General features: G+C 41.3%; 1 protein-coding gene across 1 annotated transcript in view; it reads right to left on the bottom strand.

The window, feature by feature from the left end:
• The window catches only part of TUBGCP3 (tubulin gamma complex component 3), a 56,339-nt gene that overhangs the window by 27,566 nt on the left and 16,191 nt on the right, over positions 1 to 12,582 (bottom strand). Inside the window, exons 5-10 of the mRNA XM_083501156.1 lie at positions 11,510 to 11,727; positions 8,265 to 8,437; positions 5,894 to 6,012; positions 3,925 to 4,050; positions 2,543 to 2,611; positions 1,595 to 1,727 (exon numbers count right to left, since the gene is read on the bottom strand). Coding sequence (XP_083357282.1) covers positions 1,595 to 1,727; positions 2,543 to 2,611; positions 3,925 to 4,050; positions 5,894 to 6,012; positions 8,265 to 8,437; positions 11,510 to 11,727 — 838 coding nt within the window. The remainder of the gene's footprint in view (positions 1 to 1,594; positions 1,728 to 2,542; positions 2,612 to 3,924; positions 4,051 to 5,893; positions 6,013 to 8,264; positions 8,438 to 11,509; positions 11,728 to 12,582) is intronic.

A 12,582-nucleotide genomic window follows, 5' to 3' on the forward strand; every position in this document is an offset into this window, starting at 1 on the left:
ATGCTTCATAATTATTTCATCCACATGGGAAGACAGGGAATGGAAAGGCAGCTCTTTGGTTCCTCTAGAGAGCTTCTGGACTGAGTGAGAAAGTGGATCTGATAGCACGATGAAGTAGCCACTGGCCAGGGCATCCCCCCCCCCAAATGCTATAGAGCAGTGGTAGGAAACATGTGGTCCTCCAGATGTTGTTGGACTCCAATTCCCATCGCCTCTGACTCTTAACTGTGCTGGTTGGGGTTGATGGGAGTTGTAATTCCACAATAGTTGGCGGGCCACAGGTTCCCCACCTGTGCTGCAGAATGAAAATATGCCCCCCTGCCTCCATACTTTAATAAAGGGTCAAAGAAGCAACTAGAGTGCCTCTCTCTATCTTCAACTATCCTGACAGACAGGGAGAAAAAAAATAGTACGCTGGTATCTTCCCCACCATAAAGAGGTCGCTATGCTGGCAAGTTTATCACTTGGATCTCTGGGAAGGGCAGGCTGCAAGCAAAAATGCATATACCGTATTTTCCCGTGTATAAGACTATGTTTTCCCCCTAAAATAATGTCAAAAATTGGGGGGGCGTCTTATACACAGATATATCTCCTGAGTCCCCAAAAATAGGGGGCATCTTATACATGGGGGCGTCTTATAGACAGAATACAAAAAAAGGAAAATGGAAATGGAAACTAAACACACTTCCTTTAAAATTTTGAGAGCCATCTGCATCTTGTGAAGTTAAGTGAGGATAGTTTCTGTATTCTGCTAAACAATCTTTCCTAGGGCCAGTGGACATGTAACACTCCCGAGGCCTTAACTACGGTTTACAGGAGATCACAGGAACACACGCTGCCTTCAACAGCCACAGTTCTTTGTTGGAAGAAAGGGGTTATGGCATCGTACCTGGTAGCCAGAAGCTAGGCATTCTATTTCTCAGGGTGGCAGGGAAAGGTAAGGTGAACCAAGACTTCAGTACTTTTTAACCTTGCCTGCCTGCAGAGACAGTAGTGGGAGGGAGCCCCTTCAGGGTCCCAAACAAGCAAATGCGGCTGTTTTCCGGTGGAAGCCACCATAACATGTGGTTACAGTCCAGGCTAGAAGGGGAAGGCAGGAAGCATGTATTCCCAAAGCCAATGCCTTAAACTTGAGAGATTATGAGCACTCATCCAGTGCCTGCCTTTAAAGCTTATACCGATTACCAAAATACTCCCTCAGTCACTAATAGAGATGAACAGTCTTAAATCAACCATGTAATAATCTCACTTTTAAGTGCAAAACATATGAGATGCAAAACTCTACCAATAGTGCCACCATAAGGGTAATTATACGTAGTAAAAAGAAGTTATGATGAATGCATGCAGTGCTTTCAGCTACAGAAATAAATGGCATTATTTGAACGGTAAGTTCTATTTGAACTCCATCTATATCCACTGGAATGATATCTACATGTAAAGGTTCTTAGAATCATCCATTTCTGCACACACATCCTTCCCAATAGTAATACTATTAATGCAATTTCCTGGAAATCATATTTCTAAGTGGAAGAGCTCCTACCATTTTAACATTCATTTTCATGCCATGTGTAGTTGTAAATATCTACCGACAAACCTTGACAGTGGTCAACAAGTGCTGCAAGTGTCTTCAATCTTATCTTAGGATCGTATGTCCAAACTAAGAGACGCCGAAGTGTTAAACTACTCTCAATCCCCAAATTTACACCTTGATCATCTTCTACCTGCAACTAAGAACAACAAGGAGCAAAGAAGAAGATTTAATCAATAACAGAAGCCCTTCAAGCTTTCCTCTACTAAAAGCTTTAATTTCTAACCCCAGATATGCACATGCCTAATATGTTTTGGCATTTTAAAAAAATAATGCTTAGATTGAAAGAAATGTTACAGTCGTAATATAAAGAAAGGGAAGGGTAACTGAAAGCTATAATTTGAAAAGAAATAAAAAAGCAGATAAATACAAAATGATGAATGGCAAGACAACGAGAGAATTCTGAAAGAAAAGAAATTTCTTTTGTAAGAGTTCACCATAAAGTTTCAACAGTATTACTGTAAAAGCAGTATGATTGTAACATAATTTTGTAAACATTTCTGTTAGCTAAATACATGGAAATTATTACATAGCAAACTTTCAAATAAGTAAAAGGTTTACAGGCTCATTTGCCCATGCATAACAATATAAGCAACATATAGAGTATGTTAGGAAACAGAAAGAAGTGCCATAGTTACAAAAATGTGCTATCCTGGAATCAGCTCTTGTTCTTCACAGGTAAGTAGCTACCGTATTTTTCGCTCTATAACACGCACCCGACCATAACACGCACGTAGTTTTTAGAGGAGGAAAATCCGTAGGCATGCCACCCGTAGGCATTCCCTCCATAACACGCACAGACATTTCCCCTTACTTTTTAGGAGGAAAAAAGTGAGTGTTATGGTGCAAAAAATACGGTATTTTACAAGCCTGTTACAGATGCAAATAGTTTATAAAGTCATATTTTGCAACTAACTTGTTGGACTCAAGCAAAAAACAGAAGTAATTATTTACCTGCGAGTGTAAAACAGACAGTAGCCTGTAGTATTCCTTGAGTTCCTGGTTTAAGGCAGCACAAAAACTCTGTAAGACAAGAACAAAAGGAATCAGTTCATATACATTCTAAAGAGCTCTGAATGCCTTGCATACAACCTGACCACTGATTTTGGGTCTCTGGATAAGCTTCACAGCAAGTTAACCTTTAAAACTCAAGAGGTCATACAAAAGCACGCCCAAGTGGCAGGAAATGTTTCAGTTCAATGGGGTGGGGAGTATAAAGAGCCACTGGGTGACTAATAAAAACAAACTCCTGCAGAGTTATTAAGATAAAATTTGCCACTAAACTATAACTGTGTTCATTCATTAGAAATGTACAGATAGTACATAGCTGTCAATGTTTCCCTTTTTTTAAGGGAAATTCCCTTATTCCAAATAGGATTCCTCGCAAGGAAAAGGAAAAGTTGACAGCTATGAGATAGTAAGTGTTCTGGACAAAATACAAAATCAAACCAAATGAGAAACTGGTAAAATAAACTCAAATAAAACCCATAACAAAAACGACTGCAATTAAGGCTGTACATGGGCTGCCTTTAAAGGCATTCAGAAACAGGAGTTGCAGCAGCCAGAATAACCACTGGGCCCAGAAGATCACACCACATATAAACTGTTCTGGCCCAACTGCAGCAGCTGCCTATGTACCGGTATTTTCTGGGCCAATTCAAAGTGTGGGTTTCAAACTATATGGCTTGGGACCAAAATACCTAACAGAACTTCTCTCCCAGCACAAACCAACCTGTGCATTAAGATCCACACCAGAAACCCTCCCCCATGTGCTTCTGCTCCCCATCCCAGCACCTGAGACTGTTGCCTCATTCTGCATAATAAGAAGAGATGAAGAACCCGCTGGATCAGGCCAGCTGGCTATCTAGTACAGCATTCTGTTCCCACAGTGGCCAACCAGATGCCTGTGGACAGCCTGCAAGCTGAGTGCAATAGCACTCTGCCCACCTGTGGTTCCATCAACTGGTATTCAGAAGCATGATTCCTCTGACAATAGAGGTAGAACATTGCTGCTGAGGGTAGTAGCCACTGACAGCCTTGTTCTTCATGAATTTGCCTAATTCTCTTTCAAAGACATCCAGGTTGGTGCCATCACTGCCTCCAGTGTGAGCACGCTCCATAATTCAGCCATGTGGGGCATGAACTACTTTTATTTGTCATGAATATATCAACATTCAGCTTAACTGGAGATCCACAAGTTCTAGTGTTATTTCCTGTCTATTGCCAGGTCTCTCATCCCATACCACACCAGTAACAACCTGTCAAGCAAAACAACAACAACAAACAAAATAAGCAAAACCAAATATTTTGAAGACTTCTGGGTTTTGCCCACATACCTGACCCACTAATCCAAATGCACGTTCCACGCTCCTCTGGTCAGTATACTTTCTTATTTTGTTATGCAGCCACCCTAATTCAGCAAGCCGGCTTGTTGTATCTCTCAGAGACTTGGAAATGCTCACCTAAAGTATTAAGAAATAAATGATGAACAAATAGAAGACTGGCATTAAATAAGCGTAGGATGAAACAAGCTCTAATGAACAAGGTAAGGCATAAATCCAATTTTCCACTAGAACCTGACAAGGTGTTGATCACATTCAGTATTGTTGATCTTCAACAGAAAGAATATTCTATTAAGCAGTTACTTCTAAATGAGAAACATAACCAGGCATGAGAACAAACAGGTCTTATGCCAGACATTTCCATATCCACTATAAATCTATTATGGCGAGACTCAAAATGGATTTTTTACTTTTGTCCTGCTCTCTAAATTGTAATCTTGCAGCTAGAAATTGTGTTATTACAGATTTTGTAAGCTGCTCTAAGAGTCTTTTTTGCCTTAAGAGTGGAGTAAAAATGTTTTAAGCAAATTAAACAAGTAAGTCCGGCTGGTTCATAATGTCACATGTAGCAAGTCACTGAGAGTCTACAGCTCTACGCACCGGGGGAAATGTGGCCCTCTAGATGTTGGGCTCCAACCCTCATCAGCCCCAGGCAGCATGACCAATGGTCAAGGAAGGAGTCCAACATCTGGAGGGCCAGATTCCCTGTGCCAGCCCTCTGTGTTCCCTGGACCAGTTTATTATTGGTTCTCTATCTTCTTCTTATTCCTAGAAAGCACTATTGTCTCCAAATGAGTAGCATTTCAACTACTTCCCATGACTCAGTCTAAATCATTCTATGGGAAGCGACCTTCAGTTACGTCTGTGGCTCCTGAAGTAATCCTCACATTTTATACACTGACCCTTAAAGAAGGAATGCCTCTCTCAAATGCTCTAACTAAACTCTCTTCCTCAGGCTGCCTCCAATTTCCTTCTATATACTGTTGCTTGACTGGATTACACATAAGTAATAATTTTTTAAAAAAATGTACAGTGGTGCCCCGCAAGACGAATGCCTCGCAAGACGGAAAACCCGCTAGACGAAAGGGTTCTCTGTTTTTGAGCTGCTTCGCAAGACGATTTTCCCTATGGGCTTGCACACGTCTTGCGAGTGTTCCGATTTTTTTCCGCTCTCCCCCCCTTTTTCTCATCCGCTAAGCCGCTAATAGCCTTTTAGCCGCTAATCCTCTAAGCCTTTAATAGCCGCTAAACCGCTAATAGCGCTAATCCGCTAATAGGGTTGCTTCGCAAGACGAAAAAACCGCTAGACCAAGAGACTCGCGGAACGGATTAATTTCGTCTTGCGAGGCACCACTGTATCTCACCCGTGTAGGCTGACAGCTTGAAGTGAGCTTTTTAAATACAGGGCTATCTGAAAAACATGTTATTTCTATAAACTACCCTCCTAAGCTCCACAGATAAAAGTCCCTGGAAAAAGCCTCTGATAAATCTTGGCTGCTGTAGAGATTCATATGGGAACAGGTGGTTCTGTGGTTGTGGCCAAATGTTCAATGCCCTTCCAAGGACATTGTTGCTATCTTGTAGACACCAGGCAAAGTCTGTTCATTTGGGCTTTTGTTTGGTAATGATTTAATTCACTGTGGGGCTTTTTGCTGTGGGTGGATGAGATGAGAATGCTGCTCATAATCTTGCTGTTAATAATGCTTTTAGGGATATTTTTATTGTTCTTTTTACCATTTAACTGTGTATTAAGTGCACTTCTGATTTTTATCTGTTGTTTTTATGTTACTGGTTCCCTGCCAACTGCCTTAGATGCCAACAATGATAGAAACATTTTTTAAAAAGCAAAATTAAAACCAAGGCAAAAGAATTATTGAAAAGAGTGGATATACTGAACAGTTTCCCCTCCCTCTCCCTGTGTGCAGACTATGTATATAAAACAGGTATAAGATCTTTACTGTACCTTTCCGTCTACTCTGTAAGAGTTCTCTGAATTGAACATTTTGATGATTTTCCCATCTATGCCCTGGAAGACGTATAAAATGTCTCTCACAAGACATGCCTCTGTTATTTCAACAGAGCCTGAAAAGTGGGGGAAAACAAACAGATTAAGCTACATACAGGATATTTAAGAATTATGTTTGCCATTTTAACAGCCAAAGCCTAACTATATTTAGTTCGAAATATGACCCATTGAGTTCAATCAAGCTCGCTCCATTCTTCAGGGTATAAAGGTAAAGGTAAAGGGACCCCTGACCGTTAAGTCCAGTCGCGGACGACTCTAGGGTTGCATCGCTCATTTCGCTCTGTAGGCTGAGGGAGCCGGCATTTGTCTGCAGACAGCTTCTGGGTCATGTGGCCAGCATGACTAAGCTGCTTCTGGCGAACCACAGCAGCGCACGGAAACGCCGTTTACCTTCCCACCAGAGCGGTACCTATTTATCTACTTGCACTTTGATGTGCTTTCGAACTGCTAGGTTGGCAGGAGCAGGGACTGAGCAACGGGAGCTCACCCCATCACGGGGATTCGAACCGCTGACCTTCTGATTGGCAAGCCCTAGGCTCTGTGCTTTAGACCACAGCACCACCCGCATCTCTTCAGGGTATAACTGCATAGAATTCCAGTCCTAAAGTGAGTCAGCAAACAGGAGCACAGTTCCAGATTTACTATTATTTTGATATCTAAAACCAAATCAATATTTCAGACCAAGTCATATCCAATTTCTGAAATATTTTTTGCTACAAAAATAACCACTACATCTATGTAAACAAAGCAAACTTAATACTTTACAGCCTTGGGCCAGTTTAAAAATTCATGCAACGAGTCAAACATAACTCCTAGTAGCCCCAATTTGGGGATGTTTCTACATGCATATCCACTCTTTGCGACTGGAACAGTGGACATTATAACCCAAAGTATTACCTGTAATAGCCTCCAAAAAAGACTCTTGAGGGGTTTAAGTACCTCATTGAACAAGCAGCTTATGACACTTTGTGATGAGCTTTACGCCAACGTTTTCAATGACTTTGTAAAAGCAGCTTCCTGTGTTCCTAGGTCAGACCATTGGTCCAATTAACTACAATGGTACCTTGGGTTAAGTACTTAATTCATTCCGGAGGTCCATTCTTAACCTGAAACTGTTCTTAACCTGAAGCACCACTTTAGCTAATGGGGCTTCCTGCTGCCGCCGCACCACCGGAGCCCGATTTCTGTTCTCATCCTGAAGCAAAGTTCTTAACCTGAAGCACTATTTCTGGCTTAGTGGAATGTGTAACCTGAAGCGTATGTAACCCGAGGTACCACTGTATTTCCTACACTGATTGGCAGCAGCTCTGCAGAGTTACAGGCAGGAGTTTCTCCCATACTCAATACGTGCACAAAACCCATCTGCTTTCTTTTTTAAAAAAGCAGTTAATTTGGAATATGAATTTATTTAGTAGCAGCTACATAATATAATGGCAGGATGCATCTGTTCCTTCTGTTACATCTTGCCAGACAGAATGAATAAATGTTTTTTTTTACTGGCACAACATAAACACAATAAATTAAGAAATGGAGATGGTTTCTCTCCCCCCCCCACCCGCTGTCTGCGTAAGCCACTGCTGTCCAAGGCTCTATTCACATCATACTGTATCTGTGGCACCACAATATCAAGCAGGTTTTAAGGGTGATGAGGGCTAAAAATAGAGGAACTCCATTAGATTCTCAAAGTGCAGGTTTTGCAGAGGAAGGCAAGAAAATGTTTTCTGCAATATAATTTTCCGGAAAGTTACTGAGAAAACTCAAGAGTGTTCTACAAGGTCATTTACAGCCAGCTTTTAAAAAACTAACCTCTCTTCTAAATAAAAATTGTACCAATGATTGGGTTAGTGCAAGAACGCCGCAAACCCAGAAGTGACTGTTCCAGTTTGCAAACTATTCTTGGAGGCCGAACATCCGACTAGGCTTACACGGCTTCTGACTGGCTCCAGGAGCTTCCTGCAGCCAATCAGAAGTCATGCTTTGGAAGTCAAACAGACTTCCAGAACGGATTCCATTCGAATTCCAAGGTACCACTTTGCAAACTGGAACAGAGGAAGAAAGTGGGCAGACTTCAGCTATTTGGAGATACCTGAATCAGCCGTTTGTGTAGTGAGGTCTGGGTATGATTCTTTGTGTTCAGGTAGCTAAGATTTCAGACAACTAGCGTTCCTATAGCAGAACCTGTGTGTACACAATTTTCCTGGGAATTGTTATCAGCTGGTATCAAGGTCAAAGCTGAAACATCCTAATCTGAGCTAAGCACTGTGACGCAAGAATACAGAGAATGAACAATGAAATATATTTTTCTCACCCGTTATGTCCCCTTCCCGCCTTGACCTTGGCAGATTACGTGAAACAGTGGTTGAGAGCCCTTTTGAGGTAGAGTTCTGTAATGTAGGCTGGCCTGCGGTTAAAGTCCAGGCAAGTCGTGCCCCCAGCTGCTGCCGAAGGCAATCTCCCACGCCTGCACGTTGATAGGATTGCCTGCGGAAATAAAAGCTATAATGTAGCTATTGAGTTGTCTTACTTATAGCAAAACTACTTATATTTCTGCGAAATTTCAGCTCAAAAAAATAGGCAGGTGCAGAAGGCATTATCATGGCCAATTATCTTTGAGAATGCATTTAGAAATTCACCATTTTGCAGTTCTTGACAGTTATATAGAAAAGGTAGTTGTTGCATGCCTACTAATGTTGCAACAGAGTACATAAAGCACCTCAGAAATTTCAGCACCTCAGAAATTTCCAGATGATTCCAACTATGGCTAAAGAAGCCCTGCAAATACAAAAGAATTGTTTGAAAATAATTCCTGGTAAATATTTGCAGTGGAAAAATTGCTAATTTCTAAAACAATTGTAAAAATAAAGGCTTTCTTACCTCAGCAGGGTGCCCATGATTGTTCTACAATTTTGAGACCAGCCAAAAAGTTGCTTTCAGCTTAATGTTCTGACACCTCTAATAGGTCAATGCAGATAGCAAAGCAATTGCTCTTATTTTATTTTACTAACTCAGCCCTACTCATGGAAACAGATGTTTCTTACCTTGAATTCTCATGGATAAGCATCATCATATTTGGGTTAGCACCTTATTTTGGGTACAGTCAGGGTCAAGTTGCTAAGATATACCATGGGAAAGGGCAAGCCAGCTTCCCAGTTCAGGAGCAGCAAGATAAGCCCGCTAAGCTTGTTAAGACTTATCCAACACCAAACATTTCTGAAACAAATTGTTCAGGAAAATATATTTCAGACCAGATAGGACATCCCTAAAAGTTGTTGATGTTGTTTTTGCACTCTTGGATCTCAAATTGAGCTGCAAGTTTCAGGAAAGTGGGACGACTGCCTCTGGTATTTCAAAAATATGGGAATTAAAAAGTAAGATAGATTTTCAGCTCTCCCAGTCATCATATATGGAACATACAAAGGCAATCGCCCCTCAGGACGACATCCTAGAATGTTGTTAATGAAAACAAAGATCTTCCAGACATAACCTCAAAGCTTTCTCTACAAGCACCTAAAATCTGCTATCACCCTATCCCAATATGGTGGTTTAGAAATGAAAATGAGTAGAAAAGCCTCCCATAAGAGAGGAAGAGCCAGATCTCAACACTTCTTTTGTCCTTATGGAAGGCTCATGGGCCCTTATTGGCTGACAGAACCTCTGGGAAACCAATAGGAAGAAAGCACTAGGATTAGTCACCCAGAAGCACTGGTTGAGAGTTAGCTCCCTTAGTGGCATAGGGCAGCTACAGGCTTCATAGGAGTTCACATTAAAAATCAGTTCTTTTCCCTTATAAGGTCCCATGAAAGGAATTTGCAAGTGGCAATGTGCCTGCAGTGCCACTGTGAGGTATTGAGAAGGAAAAGCAAGCAAGAGCAACCACAATTCTTCCTGAATTCCCTGGAACTTAAAGACAGGAGAAGAAAATGCTGGTCACCCCCCCCCAAAAAAAGCTGAACCATAAGCACAAACCACTAGTTTGGTGTACAAGGTTTGGAAGCCTCTTCCTTCGATATTCTAGTAGCTTGACCTCAGAGCCAAGATGTAGTGCTATCCCCAATGTGATGACTACTTCCCCGTGGCACTTTGGGATAATGCCATGTTGCAAAAATTCTGCCTTGGTGCTGGAGCAAACGCAATTGTCATCCAATGATTTCAAGCAAAAGTTTTGCCTGAAATCCAGCTCTTTGGAGGAAAGGCACAATATGAAAGCCATAAATAAACAAATACCAGTAATTATGAACACATCGCTTTTATATACCCTCTCTCTCTTTTTCCTTTCCCTATCTATACTTGCACTTGCCTTCATTAGAAGGTATCAGGGAGGGCGAATTAGCAAGTATATCAAAAGGTGACTTATAAAGAACCATAACTTCCTTTCCAGCAACAAAGGCTGGATCTGGACACATCAAAGAAGTGTTTCAGTTTAAAGCGTTGTAAAGTTAAACAGGGAAAACAGGTAGAGAAAAACGGGACTCCATGTCGCCATCTGGTGGCACAATGTTATATCGCACATACAACACATATAAATTGCTTTTTCTTTACCAGTCTAGCAGAGTCCAAAGAATGACCAGTCTTCTTGAAATTCAGCTAAGAACTGTTTACTTTCTTCATATTCTAACCAAGAATTAAGGTTGGACTCCTGTTTTACATAATCTTTGACTGGCAGAAGACAGAGTGTCTCTGTGTTGTCTTGTAGACAACACTAGTGTGGTCCAGAGAGAGGGGGGATAGCTGCCTTTGATCAATAAGAGTTTCAATACAGTCTTATGCGCATTTACGCAGAAGCACGTCTTGCTAAGTTCAATGGGGCTTTCTCCTAGGTAAGTGCACTAACCCCTCAGAGGCTTTCCCCCCATAACTACTTTGAATCAATGTATGGTCTTAGGCAGGCTTCCTCAAACTCGGCCCTCCAGATGTCTTGAGACTACAATTCCCATCATCCCTGACCACTGGTCCTGCTAGCTAGGGATCATGGGAGTTGTAGGCCAAAAACATCTGGAGGGCCAAGTTTGAGGAAGCCTGGTTAGGTATATTAACTACAGCAATTCCACCAACCCTGAAGGACGGCTATTCCCAAAAAACACTGAAGCCCTCTGTCATGTTCCTTTGCTTTCAGATGTTAGGCAGACAGTGGCTGGGGAGGGTCTTTTAAGCAGTGGTGACCTATCTATGGAATCTTCTTCCCACATAGGTTTGCCTGGAAACTACTTGGATGTCTTTCAAAAAAATAATTGTAACAGCTTTAATTCCCTCTGAAATGTTTTTATTGCTCTGTTGTTTCCGCTGTTTGTTCTAACTGCTTCTTTCTTTAATCTTTTTTTGGACTTGCCATTGATTTTGCTATTTTAGCATATGCCACCCTAAGAAACACTGAGATGCAGGATATAAAATAAGCTTAAATAAGAGTCAAATTGACCTATGGTACAAGGTTAAGACGACAGCTGCCATGCAGGCCAGTTTCGTTGAACAGCAAGCCTTCACTGTCACCTCTGACTGCTATATATTGAAACAGGTCTCTCTGCACAGTTATCGGCAACATGAAAAATGTTCATTTACCCTGGAAGAAATGACTGCGGGGTTGGTGTTGGCCCATTCGGGGCATACATGCCAAGGCTGCTGATTCCACTACTCCCCATACTGGCAGAATTCTGGCCAGACTGAGCATTCCGGTCTTGGTAGTTCAAAGGCAGGCTCTGGGGCCGGGCGTAGTAATACGGAGTTGAGTGGGCATCCCGTGGCAGTGCTTGAGCAAACAGGGAGGCGAAATTTGATACCTTGAAGGGAGGGGAAAAACAACCCAAAGTTTTAAAATAAACCCATTGCCATTAGCTAAATGACTATAAACACATTATCCTTCTGAAACCGATTGCCTATGTATCTGTTTAAAAATAAAAAATAAAATACAGAATACACTTTTCAGAATAAGCCCCAAACTTTATAAAGAATTTTCTAAACAGATGCTAAACGTTAGTAAGGCTAACCTCTAACATTTCAACTTTAGATTTGTCTCAGTTTTTTACATTGTGAGTTGTAATAATACAGTACTTCAAGGGGTGCTGCTGTTTCCTTCCATATCAACTTGCCTACACGCCAAGATCTTGTGCCAGTGGCCTTCATCTAAATCCCACCTCCATCAGAGGTGAGGTTTGTTCAGACAGATATGCCTGGCACCAACTATACTATCTTTTATGCGCCAGGCAAAAACTTCTTTATTTAATGTTTTTCTTTTTTATCTTTTTGTATTTTTTATGTGATAAATGTGAAAATCAATTTAAAAATTTGATTAAAAAAACTTCTTTATTTATCTGGTCATGTTAAAACATTGTTACAATCTTTAGTTATGTTTTGCTTTTATAATTTCACTTTTATTGGCTTTTATTTTTGTTTTCCAGCTTTAATTCTTTTAAATCAACGATAAAACACTGATAAAAAAGGTGGTGTGTGTGGGTGTGTGGGTGCTCCATAAACTCACTCCCTCCCATCCCTTGAGTGGTTCCCAAGCACCATCTTCTACTAAAGGAAGCCTAAGAAGGAAAAACATTTCTCATGCTTCCCAGAGCCACAGAACAGGGTGGTGGTGGTGGTGGTGGAGGGGTAGACAAAGGAGAGAAAGAAGCTTATTTCTCCAC

This window comes from Podarcis liolepis (assembly GCF_965112155.1).
Source record: "Podarcis liolepis genome assembly, chromosome: 4".
Taxonomy (NCBI): domain Eukaryota; kingdom Metazoa; phylum Chordata; class Lepidosauria; order Squamata; family Lacertidae; genus Podarcis; species Podarcis liolepis.